At 39.3% G+C, this 14908-nt stretch overlaps 1 protein-coding gene across 2 annotated transcripts in view; it reads left to right on the forward strand.

Moving 5' to 3' along the window:
- Positions 1-14908, forward strand: part of LOC114144237 (furin-like protease kpc-1) — a 230091-nt gene that overhangs the window by 30869 nt on the left and 184314 nt on the right. For both annotated transcript variants that reach the window (XR_003595448.1, XM_028016836.1), the window contains exon 6: positions 7112-7217. Coding sequence is in view for 1 of the 2 variants with exons in the window: in XM_028016836.1 (XP_027872637.1) it covers positions 7112-7217 (106 nt within the window). In the remaining variant the exon portion in view is untranslated. The remainder of the gene's footprint in view (positions 1-7111; positions 7218-14908) is intronic.

Raw genomic sequence — 14908 nt, forward strand, 5'->3', positions numbered from 1 at the left:
GTTTAAAAAGAAAAGATACGTTTTGGTAAAGTAGAACTGAATAGGTCAAGTTTTCTTGTATGTCACATTTCAGCAGTAAGGCAGTTCAAAGGGCTGCACATAAATTATAAAACGAGCAATAAACATTGCATTTTGTCAAATGCCATCATGAAAATGATCAATCCAAATCAAAAGCAACTCTAAGCTGGTGGACTTTCAGCTTTGATTTAAGGAAGTCAGTGTTTCCGCTGTTTTGCAGTTTTCTGGACGTTTGTCAGAGATTTGTAGTTCATGGAAGCTGAACGCTGCTTCTCCATGTTTGGCTTAAAACATGATTCCCAATAAAAAAAACACACTTTTTTATTGTTTTACAGCCCGTTAAAAAAAACAAAAAAACAACTATTACTTTTGTGCACTAAATACTTCCTGCTGGGTCTGTTGTGCAACGACAGCCTCTGTTTCTGCTCACATCGATGGAATTTGGCGATAAATGATATCACTGATTACTCTATCAATAATAAATCCCTGGCAGGTTCTTGCTATAAATACCCTGGGCAAAGCGTTCCCTCAGCCAATCGACTCCCGCAGACGGACATGAGTGACGCGCGAGGGCGTAATCTGGCAGAGCGAGGGGGAGGAGAGGCGGGCTCACGGATTCACCCAGGCAACCGGCAGCAGATTGACTGACATCTCAGCTCTTGGGGCAAGTTGGAGGGATGAGAGTCAGGGATGGGGGCGGAGGGTGGCGGAGACGGTATCGAGGCGAGATGATGAAGAGAAATGTGAGGCGGAGAGCTCGGAGCTCCAACATGAGCGCCATTTGTTGCAGCCGCTCGGCTCTGAATTTAGAAATTTTATCGACAAGAATCTTTTCTTTTTTTTCCCGAAGCCCACCATGATGCATGCGGTGTTACGTGAAGTATGACACATAAGTGACTATGTGGTTCTTAACTTATATGGGTTGATTACATAAACAAGAATATAGGGCACAATTATCAATCACAGAGAAATCAGGAAAAATGCAAAGCCTTTCTAAAACTTGGGACCTTTCGCTCTCTCTCTATCGGCTTCTCGCCTCCCTCTCTTGATTTCACTCTGTTGTGTTTAATCAGCCTCTTGTGGATGGAGATATTGATTGAGGGTCAGTAATCTGCTCAGGTCGAGACTTGTGTGTGTGGGTGTGTGTGTGTGTGTGTGCTGGCCATAGAGTAATATTTTCATTACCTACTCTAGGCGAGTTTGGCCTAACACACCTTGATGACAAGTACAGCTCCTGTTCTTGCTGAGCTGACTGCAGCAAATCAATCAGTGGATGGTATTGCGTTGTTGTTTGACAATCTGTTCGTGTTCATATGTTTTCCTTGAAGTCCAGCCGAGATGAAGAAGGAGAAACTGTTTGCTTTTTTCCTGCTGTGTGACTGCTTGTGTACAGTGGACCTCCACGAAAATTCGCGGAGTCGTCTTTTCGCTGATTTTTCTGTGGAGTGTAATTCCAGGAACAATAAAAATCTGCCTATTTGTGGATTTGCTCATAGAGTATACCTAAAATATTTAATAGAAATAGCATCTTGGGTAGCTTGGTGTTGGCCTTTGCACAGCCGCCAGCTCAGGAGCGCCGTTCATTTCCCCCGTAAGGACAGGGATAAGGGCGACTGGAGATGTTAGCTTCTGCTGTAATGCCAAGACTGTTTCCACTGTTTGTAATAATGAATAATATTAATTCATTAATTATTTGGTGTTTGAACAATTACAGTAGGCAGTCCTTAGTGTTGTTCATAGGAAGTCTCAAGACTTCATGGACTTTCTTGTGATTCCTGATCTCCAATGTTGTATTATCCACCGCGTCAACGGCAGTATACAAATACTTCAAATCGATAAATTTGAAAGTTTGAAATGACTTCCTAACTTTTGAAAAAAGGTTATTACGCTTACTAGAGGTGTTTTTTTTTGTGCCTTTTCCTACAAAGAGTTACTCTGCTAAAAGGGAAATGAAAAGACATTTGAAGAATAACGTCCGACGTAGCGAGTCTTTATCCGTTTTTTACATCCATCTGCAAAATTGGGCTTTGCATAGACTGGTTTATTGACACATATTTTAGTTCTTTTGTAATTTGCTTTTTGTGAAATGTTAAAAGTTTGTTCAAAATTCACCTGACACTTGGAATGGAAACGTAGCAACTTAAGACAAATGCACGCTCCCAACTATATGGGAACAGTTTTGGATTGTCTGGACATCAACCATAAGGACACAGCAGCATCTTTCACACAAATCAGAGCAGATCAGCCAGGTTACGTTGTTCAACATGACCCTGCAAAAACACAAAATCTTATCAAGTATTTTTGGTCTAGCTACTTCTAGTTTGAAGTGCAAGTATCTTGGTAAACTTGAAATAAGACAAAACTACTGTAAGTAACTTTTCAGCAAGAAATTGGAGCTTGTTTAATTCCTTAATATTGATGAAAACATTTTAGTGCCATCTGCAAATTATTTGACTTGTAAAATGTGAAAAATGTCTCATAAGTGAAATAATCTGCCAGTGGAAGAAATACTTTTTAAAAATCAATATTAAGGAATTGTTGACTAAACCATCTTCTATTTCTTTCTGAAAATTAACTTGTAAGTTAATTTTGTCTTCCTTCAAGTGAACTAAGATGTATTCGCAAGAAAGTAAACCAAAATTACTTGGTAAGGTTTTGTTTTTGCAGTGTACAGTGTACTTGGAAAAAAAAAAAAGATGACAAAAAATTCAATAAAAACACTAAAACTGAGCAAGGTGTGAGCTACCAGATGTCATTATTGAAGTCCATTTATTTCTATAGGTAAACCTGTGTCTCTATAAATGCATCGATGCTAAAGATTTGCCACTGAAGTGGCAAATTGTTGTACTTTAAAGTGTTATTGTGACTTTGTGTTGTGTGTGAGGAGCTTTTTGCTGCTATCACAACATCACTTCATATAACCGCATGTGTATGAAGTGAATCAGCATTCAAGATGCCTCTCTACAGGCCTATATGTAATTTTACAAAGGTGTGTGCCTTTTATGTGTGCTTAAAGTGCGTGTGCGTGTGTGTATGCATTCGAGTGTGTCCTCCCCTCGAGCCAGTCCCAGTGTTCCGGTGGACGTTAGTCTGCTAGCAGCCTCCATTCATCTGCCTTATTCGCTCACACTACAAAGCATTGCAGCTCCCCAGATGCTACCCGCCAAACACACAAACACACACACCCCCACGCGCAAACGCACACAATCCCCCAACAGAGACATTTTTCCCATTGTGCCTTTTCTTCCTTTCGTTCTCTCTTAATCATAGCAACAGTTAAAGGACTCACTTTGAATATCAAATTGGCCGTGTGTGTCTGTGTGTGCTATTTTTCTGTGTGGGAGAGCGAGTTTTGGGAACCCGTTGACATTTCTAGTTAGTCTGCGTTTGTGTGTGTGTGTGTGTGTGTGTGTGTGTGTGTGCATGTGCGGCCTTTACACGCTGCCTTTAAGTGTTGGGTGTTTTTTTGTGTGTGTCTGTGTGTGCCTGTTAGCGCACTACATGTTTGCGTTGGGATGCAACATTAAAGCTGTATTAAGTGATCAAGTGAATGTATGTAGTTTGTGGGGATAGTGAGGCTCTGGGGAGCTGCTGTGATGGGTATTTTGCCTCACCACCATGATGTTGTTTCTCTGCTGTAATGTGCGGTTATCTCTGTGTTTCCGTGTAGGTGGATTTGTGGTTTGAGGTGAAGAGGTCTGGGTGACTTGTCCGTGAACTTCCTGGGTTCCTTATGGCGCTTTGAAACCATGTGCAGTTAAAGATGCATACACCATCCCTTATATATATATATATATATATACATGCTTATATATATATATATATGTATTTATATTCTTTGAATATATGTTTCTACTGAGCTGGATCAAAACCACCTACTGAATGCTGTGAGGTGGCCCTCAAACAACCTGACAGGGCATTGACTCTGGGATTGTGTAGGTGTAATGTGACGTTTGAAAGAAAAAAAAGTCGGCGGGCAGATTTTTGAAGTCATCCGATGAGGTGGGATGCATTGCCCGTTGTTTGCTTGAGGCACTTCTAGGCTGCTGTTCCGTTAAAAATGCGCGTAAATCTTTAGTTGCGTTTCCATTAACCATATAGCTTGACATATCGTACATAAATTCTCTGAATGGAAACCATGTGCATTTTAAAAAAAGAGCGAAACAAAACAAATTTTTCATCAAGAGTTTTGGCACTAGGATGAGGTAGTTTTTTTTTTTATAGCAAAACTGTGATGGAAGCACTTTTTTATCATCACATGAGTCACATGATCAACAAATGGATGTTGCCATGGTTGCCAAACACAAAGAAGATGACAGGAAGTAGTTGGAGGATGATGGTGCAGCTTGTTTTTTTTGATTACTTATCTCGTGAACTAATTTGTTCACGTGATTTTAATTGCGCTTCTTATTTAATGGAAACACCACAATTGCGAAATTGTGTTTTTTAACATCAGCGGAATACTGACAAGGTTTTGCTCTCCTTTATAATGTGCGCAAAACTTTGCATTCTGCTACAAAAAAATGATCAAAACAATTAAAGATTAAAAGTCATGGCAGTAAACTGTATGAGATATGATTATAATTCAGTCATGGCACCAACGCTCATCTGAGGAGACGTCACCATCTTATTCAGGTATTGGAGTGACAAGCTCCTTATATCTGGGAGTTGCGACGTATGCGGAAAATTGTAGTTTTTTACTTTTACAGAAGAGCTATGCATTCAACACGTTGGAGTAACATCCTCCACTTCCTGTCGTCTTCTTTGTGGTTTTCATCAGTAGTAACATCCAACTGTTGTGCACGTGACTTGTGTGATGCGAAAAGTGATTCCATTGCAGTTCTGTGAAATAAACCGACTTTGGTATGGTCGAAAAACCACTTCACCATGGCTTTTAATCGAAAAACGTGTTTTTAAAATTTTTTCATAAATTGCCGTGTTTCCATTAAGCAGATTTAGCGTAATTTCAATTTGCGCAATTCTCTGGTTAATGGAAACGCAGCTGGTGCCGCATTCATTCCACAAGCCGACGTTTCCCACTTGGTCATTGCGCTGTATTATTTTGCTCAAATACAAGATCTGTGTCCAATTTCAAATCACTGTTTGCTTGTTTTTTCAGAAAGCTACGGTGATTCCATGGATTTTGAGTTTGGGTTTGGAGTAAGAGCACAATGAGAGTTGCTGTTTGTCTCTGCACGCGCGTCCTGCTGTGAAAGCGTTGGGCGTCCTTGTGTACGTAACGCATGCTTTACAAAAACCGTCTCTGATCTGAGTCAGGGTTCTTTATCCTTGAAGCTTTCTTGTGTTCTTTTTGCAGCTCTGTCTTAATTAATCACTTTCCTTCCATTCCTCGTAGACTGGTTCACCACACAGCGTCAGTACATTTGGTTAATTGGATTTACCTGGTTTCCATGCCACTGATCACCTTCCCAGGATATAAGCCTCCAATTTTTAGTTATTCTGTCCATTACCAAGTCTGTTCTCCCTTACCAAACCTGTTCCTAATATGTGTTCCCTGCTGTTTGCCCCCAGCTGGTTTTCCCTTAAGGTTTCCTCCTGTACATGTAAGTTTCTCCTTTTCTTGAATAAGTGACCTCAATATGAGACTCGTGTCCTATTTCTCAATTGAAACGCTTTGATTTTTAGCACATTCTGATTTCTCTTCAAAAAACATAGTTGCCATTTTTGTTGACATCCTGCCTAAAATGGGAATTATCTTTTTTATTAAGAGCAGAGGCAACTTCCCAACGTGTGTGTTAGTGATTTAGTGGCTGTAAAAGATTTTTTTTACGGTTTGTAAAACACAGGCAAAATGATTCAGGGTTGACATTTTAGACCGTCTTTAGCTTTTCAGGTTTTAATTTCAAGAGAGACAAAACTTTCCCGTAATAAGTTTAACCTTCTTGGTTTCACCTGAGCTTGACTGCAGGTCAGTTCTCTTGTTTGCAAATTCAATAAAACTGCTCCAACACTGCTGCGCATTGACATCTTATGGTTTCTTTTTTGAAGACAAAAGTCAAAAAATGACCTTTAAACAACAAAAAAATTTGGATACAAAGTGACTAAAAGTACAAATGAGCAAAGGATATACCAAAATCTAGCTTCCTGTGTCCGTGACCCTAATGAACAAGTAACATCTGTCTGTAGAAAATATAGTTTACTTTTAAACATCTTCTAACAGTTTGTGCATCCTATGAGTTCATTTTGGACACAAACTTGAAGGTGTGTTTTGTTGTAGGAGACCCTGTACTCTTTTTGTGTTTGTTGTTTTTTTTTGTCCAAGTGGGTTTCAGGGTGAAAAATGGGGCCCTCATGTATCCATGTTGACAACAAAAATCCCTCTTTCGTGGAAACACTAATGTGTTAACCCAACGTCTAACCTGACCTTTTACCCCAAATTCTTATAACACATAAGAAATAACAACAATGGTGGATTTGTGGTTGTGCTGCAGCTGCAGAGCCTTTATTGAGGTTCTACAACGAAAAGTTTTACAAAAGACTCCACCTTCGCTTTGTTGTTTGCCTTTCCTGTTGTGTTTACCGCTAACCTTGTGTGGAAGCTCCACACATACTCCATGTCTAGTGCCACTTACAGGTCTGGGGGTGTAAAAACAGCTTTTTTCTTTGTGTTTATGTTTGGATGAAGACATTTCTGGAAGCGGTCACTAACCAAACATTCCCATGTGGAAGGGATCAGAATCTTCTTTCTGCAGTAATTACTTCCACACTGAAGAGTGTTGTCATTGACATAACCTGGTAATGCTTTGTTATGGTGCCTTCACTTTTCAAAATAATGGGATTTTTTTTATTGTTTCTGACCAGCTAGACGGCTAAAAATTGGTCGTCAGTACTAATTTTGATATTTTGAAACGAAATCCCCCAAAATATTGTGTTTAAAAAGTAGTTTTTATTGTATTTCTTCCCTCTTTCAACTTGAGTGTAATTGCCAAGCTGCACCCCATGTATGATTAAAGCGCATCTTGCCGACATTGGGTATTTAAGACTAATACAGATAAACGGTGAATTAATAAACCGGTCAGACTCCTCTTAATAACGTTGATCCATAACCACATGTGTTTGTGTGTGTGTTCAGTTCGCACAGGGTGAATACAACTCTAGTGGGTTTGACCTGAATGTGATGCCAGTTTGGAGGAACAACATAACCGGCAGCGGCGTGGTGGTCAGCATCATCGATGACGGTGAGGCTAACATCACTGTAGCACACGTGCTAATAGGAAGCATACAGACCTCGAGCTAGTATCTGTGTTTCCATTAATTTCCATAAAATTGTGCAAATTGAAATTATGAAAACAAGTTTGCTTAACATTACAAATTTGGACATACTTAGAAAGGATACTTACTTACACTTATGTAGCAACCCAGAACAGGGACTAGAACAAATTTAGTCCCTGTTAAATTTGTAGATAAAACTACCTTAGCAACTACTTTTAGACTCCTATTCTTCCGACCCAGAAAAGGAATTAGAAGAAGATACTTACTTATACTAAGTATACTCTGGCAACCCCGAATAGGAGTATCTAATTTATATACTTTGGATCAACATTATTAGATTCTTATTTTTTTCTTTCTTCCTTTGCTCTTTCCTTTGGTTTGTCATTTTTTGTTTGTATTTCCTTTTAATTCATGTAAAGCACTTTGAGTTGCCTTGCTGCTGAAAATGTGCTACATAAATAAAATTACCTTACCTTACCTTAATACAAACACAGTAATTTTTTCGACATTAGACGACATAGACGAAGACTTGCACACATTCATAAAGGAAGCTTAGCTACTGTGGAGGTTCTGGAAGCTTCTGGTCCGTTTTGGACCGTTTGAAAAGACGAAATGTTAATAATATTTATTAACATTGGAGACTGCACAACGCAATAATAAAAAAAAAAAATCAGGTTTGCTGTCACCTTTGACCTAGAGTAAAGAGTGCGGATGATTTATCTAAGCTCCCAGAGCTGCGCCCACCGCCTTACCTCCATCATCTTCGTTTCAGTCACGCCACAGTGACAATTCATTTCTCTCTGATTGCTGGGATATCTGGCAACAAGGGAAATGAGAGAGCGGCATCTTATGGGCTCATTCATCAAGAACTAATTGAACCCTCACTTGTCTCGAGTGCTGATAGAGCGGAGTAGTTGTTGGAGTGTGAAGGTGTGTTTGAGCCACTGTCTTTTTTTTTTTTTGTAGTCAAGAACCTCTGATTCTGTTTTCTGGGGTTGCACAAATCACAGAGTTGTTGGAATCAAATATTCTTTCTCCCCTCGTTTACGTTTGTTTGTGTTTTTCCACGATTTCATGCATGTGTGTACGGCTGACTATTTTAGAAATGATTTGATTCTATCGAATCAGGCGATTAATCGAGTAATCGAATAAAAAAATGGCATATTCTGCAAATTTCAGCTTATTTTATACAATATATAAAACATGCACATATTTCCAATTCCTTTTTCTAAATAGAAAATAAAATATTTTATTGCCTAAAATTCAAAATCAACCTTACGCTTGATTATTTGTAGCAAAGGATGCATCTGCAGCTATAAAACAATACAAAGATAAATACTTAAATAAGCCATTTATTCTTCATTTAGCATCAATACAGTGTTGGGCTGATCTGTTCACTATTTATTCAATTAACCAATTAATGACTGAATAGCAAAAGGTGCTGAAATGAATTTTTTCTTTTTGTACAGAATTTGAACAGCTTGATGCTAAAACTATGCATCTGCATAAAACACGTTTACAAAGATGTATTCTCTTTGTGTACAGTTTTGGTTTAATTACTGCTCTGACTGTGTTGTTCTTACAGCAAACAGCCTTTGTAAGAGTCTATGTACTCCAGGTAATGATTAACAGATTACCAAATTAGTTGACGACTATTTCAATAATCGATAACATCACGATTAATCGTTTTAACTGTATATGTGTGTGCTTTTTCTGTGTAAGGCTAATGTGCCGAGTTGTGGTGGGGAGGGGGGAAGTGCTTTCCTTTGCCTCTCATCCCTCTGCACACTGACTGTACCATTGTGTGTGTGTGTTTGTGGTGCACAGTTAGAGGTGGATACAGAATGAGCAAGGCAGTGACAGACTGAGAGAGAGAAATTATATGGAGGAAAGATCCGGAGAGAAATGTCAGGAGATGGCGAGAGCGGAGAGGATGGCGAGCGGCTGTACGGGTTAATGTATGTGCGGCAGAGAGAGAATTAGACCTGCACCAGTGAATCTCCCCTCCTCTGAGGCTATTGTACTTCGCTCCACCTCTCCGTATTGATTCCGCCCGGGCAGGAGCTCCCTCGCTCTTTCTCTTCTGCCCCGCCGTCTTCCCCTTTCTTCCGTTTCCCCTTCGTCATTTTTTTCCCCTCTCCCCCCGCCCGCTCTTTGTTAACCGGACGGAGACGTCTTCCTCTTTCCTCGCGCTCCGTCTTTCCGTTTCGCCCGCTCTCCCTCCATTTTCCCCCCATCCCCATCTTCCAGAGAGCCCTGCCTCTCTTCGGCCAGAGGATCGCGTTCCCCTCTCACCTTTAGCCAACCTTTCAATCGATGCCCATTGATTTTGATATCACAATGAAATAAATTATTTCTCTTTGAGTGAAAGCGTCCATGACTCAACCCTGCCGCGGTGTCTTTCTCCATCTCTGTCCTTCAGCTCTCTCCTTTTGTTTTAGAGGTAATGTAATTGGTATCTGAGGCTGATCCTCTTAAAACATTGAATCACATTTAGTATGCCACTTTCAATTTATGCACCCGTGTCTGGGTTTGCTCTGAGTTTCTTTTTACAAATGCGCTCTCTCAAAGATACACCTGCATTAGTTTCTGTTTCATTGCTGTGGTTCATAAATTCTCGTCGTTACATTTGCATATCTGATGAATACCACCATTAGTACCTTACAAACGCAACTTAAAATCTTTTTCATGTCTTGTTGCAAACATAAGCCTCAGATTATTTCATATGGATTTTATGTGTGACCATGATTCAATATGTGATTTTTCCCAAATCTTTTTAACAAATAAAAGCTCAAGAAGTGTACAAAGCATTACACTGATCCCCCAAAACAAGGTGCAGTGCAGCTGATTTAATGAAAGGAAGAGGATGAGGGCCACTGGGAAAAAAAAGATTTCTGATTTTAGTCTCAGAATTATTACTTTTTTTTGTGACTTTTTTCGCAGAGTGGGATTAAAGTCAGAAATCCTTTAAAAATAAAAACCTGAAAAGAAAAATAATGCAATTTGGCACCAGCAAAAGTTTGGATAAAACACTGGAGTCAGATGGTTGTTCATCAATAATTGTATACATTGTTTGAAAATGTCTTCTGTTGTGTATTCGTTAGCCAACCGATGTATAGATTTAATCACAATGCAACACTTTGGCCTTTTGGAATTCTGCACCTAAAACTGAACCAAATGATGAAAAAACTAAGAAAGACTAAACTCAAACTAAACAATATTTAACTAATAATAGCTCATAAAAACTAGAAAACACAATCTTAGAAAGTTATTAAAACTTACTGAATTAGATAAAAAGTCACAATGACATCAAACTAAACTGCAATGAAAAACCCCAAACTATTATAACACCAGTTCTATAAAGCTTTCAATTCAAATTCAATTCAAGCATACTTTATTGATCCCAAAAGGAAATTAAATAATAATAAATAACATTTTGAAAATCTGAAAGGCACTGCTCTAACAGCGGTTTTCTCCTACCGCTGTCGCTCATACTGCCGGCATGGCTGTCATAAAGTTGAAAGAAGGATAAGAAATAAAAAGCATTCAATAAACATGATGTTTACATGCCTGCTAAATGCCACCTGCCTTGTTTGTGAGGACAGCTCCTTAAAAATACTTATTAAAATGCATGTACGGTTTGATAAATGAGGCTACTGGACACATTTACAGCTGAAATAAAAGACAGCTGTCACGTCAACACAAGCTGTGTTCATCAGAGGGTCGTGACCTCTGGGTTGGGTTATGGGTTCATCTGAAAAATTAGTGCCGTGCAGAGCCCCGTGTCACCCAGCGATCAGGAGTTATTAATCGATCAGCGCTGATATTGTTACGATATCGGTACAGAGAATGACTGGACGGACTGATTGGCGGATTCAGAAAGTTGGAAGAGTCCACACAAAGACTCCGTTATCAAGCTTGATCGTGTAAAACATCCAGTGTGTATCGAATAAACTGGATTACCTGTTAGAACTCCTCTGTCTCTCCATCATTACTTAATGTGTAAATGAGATACCCACGGTTGCTGTGAAGAATCTCAAACGCCCACTCCGGCTCCAGCGTTTGCTTTTTGTAGTTTTTGTCATTTCTCCAGAATTACACAGATGCCATCGAGTTAAAGACGGGAAGCGCCACTGAGGGAATAACGCAAACCCCAATATAAACACAAAGCTGCATATATGTTCATAATTTAGAATGCGTGCATCAGCTGAGGAAGAAGCTGTGATCAAATATTTTATGGCTGATTATGAAGACTAATCAGAGGCTGTGATGTGATTGGCTCACAGTACAGGAAGTATGTACTGCAAAAAAAAAAAAGAAAGAAAAGAAACCAAAAAGCAAAACAGCATCTCTGTCACTTTGGTTTAGATAATGTTCTTGCTTTATATTCAACACACAAACAGCGTGAATCCATTTCAGTTGCTATGGCGCATGATTACATTTGTGAACAGAATCTTTGAGGACCTTATAAAATTGAAAGCATTTAAATTAAGATCAAACATAGCGAAGCTGAAATCACTACGACTATTTTCTGTTTCTGATTTATCTGCATTGAGGACTGGATTTCTTCTCCACCGCTCCAGGAGGGAAAAGCTGAAAATCAGTCTGTGGAAACAGATTTCATTCGACACAATGAAGTGTTGACGATACGATCTGTTCCAGCCTCAATTAGATCATCATCGGCATTTAATATCATCAACTCAGATTGTGTTGGTCACCGCGCTGAGAAGCCTACTAGGGCTGAAACGAGTTTCCCATAAAGTCTGACCAACTTCTCTGTTCTTGTTTAAGAAAAAATGCTCCCACAGTATGACGCTTCCAACTCCATGTTTCACAGTGCAGGTGGTGTGTTCAGGGTGATGTATGGATATGCAGTGTTTGTTTTCCTCCCACGCACCTCATTTAGCATGTAGATCAGAAAGTCTTTTTTTCTGTTGGCCTCATGTAATTTCAAACCAATAACAAGACTTTTAAGTTACTTACAGCTTTCTTTCAAGGACAGTTTTTTTTCTTCTCTGCCCTCTCTTCCATAAAGTCTGGATTTGTGGCACACACAGCAAACGGCTACCCACCTGAGCTGTGGATTTCTGCAGCTCACCAAGGACCTCTTGGCTGCTTCTTTGATTAAAGAGCTTCTCTGCGTTGATACCTGGCCGACGACTTGGGCTAGTTTTTTTTTCCCCTTCTGAAAAAGAAATGTTAGCTTTTACTAACGTCCTCACAAGGGGGCGATGATGTGCTGGTTTATGCAACTCTACTCAGAAGAGTAGAGGAAGAAAGTCAAAGGGGGAAAAAAGCAACAAAAAAAGAAGGGAGAAAGAGATTCTTCACCTGAATATTAATGGAGTTTTTGTATCCTTGTTTTCCCTGATAGATGAATGAGCCACATTTTTGTAGTTTTTCTTCTGACTTTTGTTTTCCTCGGTTGCTATGTGTAGGACAACACATAGCAACACATAAATTCTATAGTCATTATAGAATCTGCCAGCAAAAACAGGCTGGTGAAAACCAAGTTTCATTTTCCTTCTGCTTCGGATTTATATGCAGCTTTGTGTTGGTCTATTACAGTAAGATACACTGGTGTTCAAATGGAAGAGGATTAGGACCACTGAGAAAAAAAACAAAACAACTGACTTTAATCTCAGGATTTAGATTTTTTTTTCTTCAGAATTTAGACTTTGGATCTCAGATTAGTCAAAATTCTGATTTTAACGTTAGAATTCTGAGTGTACAGTCAAAATTCTAAAAAAAATAAAATAAAATAAAATAATACAATAAAATCTAAATTCTGAGATTAAAATGAGTATTCTGACAAAAAAGTGTCTCTAATCTTCTTTTGGACATACAGTATGTGTTTGTAATGCAATAAAATGCAAAGTATTTCAAGGGGCTTCAGAAATGTTGTGTTTCTGAAACATCTTTTTGTTTTTGCTTTACATCGATAAGCCGCAGCTCTTCAGTGACACCGATATTAATTTAAATGCAACTGAGGAAACCTGAATCTGCCTGTTTCAGTGTAAATAAACTTGAAATTTGTTTAGTTTTGCTTTTAAACTCCAGGACCCTTGGCTGTTTTCAACACGGACTGCTAAGGTTTGTTCCTGAGTCATTCGATACATGTCATCTTTTTTATTGCGCGTCTTAATATCTCTACATCAGTGACTTTGAACGCTCCCATCATTGTGCGCCCCAGGCTCGGGGGGCCAGAAAAAAACCGGGCAGAGGCTCGTTTGTGTCTGTTTGCACGGTCGGCTGTTTGGCTGAAGTGACACTGTCCGGCCGTGTAAGAGTGTCTCTGGCAGAAGGAGCGACAGAGTCAGCGCTCCCCCCCCACCTCCATCCCCCCCCTGCTGTTCAATCCATCCAGCTGCTGTCACCACAGGGGAGCAGACAATCTATCAAGGCATCGGGATGCATTCTCCTCACCTGTGCCGCGCCTTTAATGAACAGCCAACATGATCCCGGCTGACAAGCAGGAAATGGATGTAATAAAGATTGTTTCTGCATGCTCTTTGCATCCCTGATAAATCACCTCGCTGTGCAACAGATACGGGAGCCACATGGAAATTTGATTTCACACAGCGAGGGGGAGAAAGAAGAGAGCAGTAGGGAGAGACGAGAGCTGCTAGTGGTGGGGTCACTCTGTTTTATTTCTCTTTTGCTCCAGCGGAGCAATGGAGCAAGATGTGTGGGAGGGAAATACAAATGCTGTTTTTTTTTTAGGTTTTATTATGTATTTATTTATTGGGCTTTTTTCTTCTTCCTCATGCTCTTGCGTATCCAAGCTGGAAGATGCTGTAACTCCGAGCCTCTAACTAATTAATCAACAATAGACTTGTGGTTTTTACTTACAGTGCCTGGCAAAAGCATTCACAGCTACGAAATTCACATTGCGTCAACTTCAATGTATTTCACTGTGATTTTCTACATATCCGGGCGCAAGGCGCTCAGACTTTAATTTCAAATATGGCACAAAAATTAGCATTGCACATCTCTACTGAGAAGTATGACGGTGGCAGTATTATGCTGTTGGGATATTAGCCTTATTTTACCCCCAAATTGTGTGGTTTTTTTTTAGGAAAACAAACGGACTGTAAGGTTTCACCCAAGACAGACTCTATTACAGATCAAAAGACAAAAAATAAGTTACCAGCTGAGTACATTTATTCTGAAAAATGTGATTATTTCACATATTTCCATTCTTTGATGCTGTAAAGTCAGAAATTTGCTGAGATTCATAAAGCCAAGCGTTTGCGACAATTATTGCCACAAGTCCTATAAAGACGTCTGCCTGGTCCGGGATGGAAAATGCCTGCATCGAGTCTGCATCCGGGAGATTTCTGATCAATTTCAGATTTTTTTTCTTACAAATTTCTGACTTTACAATGTCATAAAATATCGTAATTTTAAAAAATTTTTTTTTACTTGTTAATATTCAGGTATAGAATACATTTCCTAAAAAAACATCAGAGATTTAAAAAGCAGTCTTTCTTTTAAAACAGCACCAGAACCTCATTTATTACATCCAGGTTCATGTATGTAATTTGTAAAATGTGACACGTGACTAGTCTACTACATTAGAGGTGTCACTGATGTTAAAATTGTCATATTTTGTATGAATATTTTTGCAGTTGTACCCCAGGAGGATTAGTAACCA

The sequence above is a fragment of the Xiphophorus couchianus genome, chromosome 5, assembly GCF_001444195.1.
Source record: "Xiphophorus couchianus chromosome 5, X_couchianus-1.0, whole genome shotgun sequence".
Classification (NCBI taxonomy): Eukaryota; Metazoa; Chordata; class Actinopteri; order Cyprinodontiformes; family Poeciliidae; genus Xiphophorus; species Xiphophorus couchianus.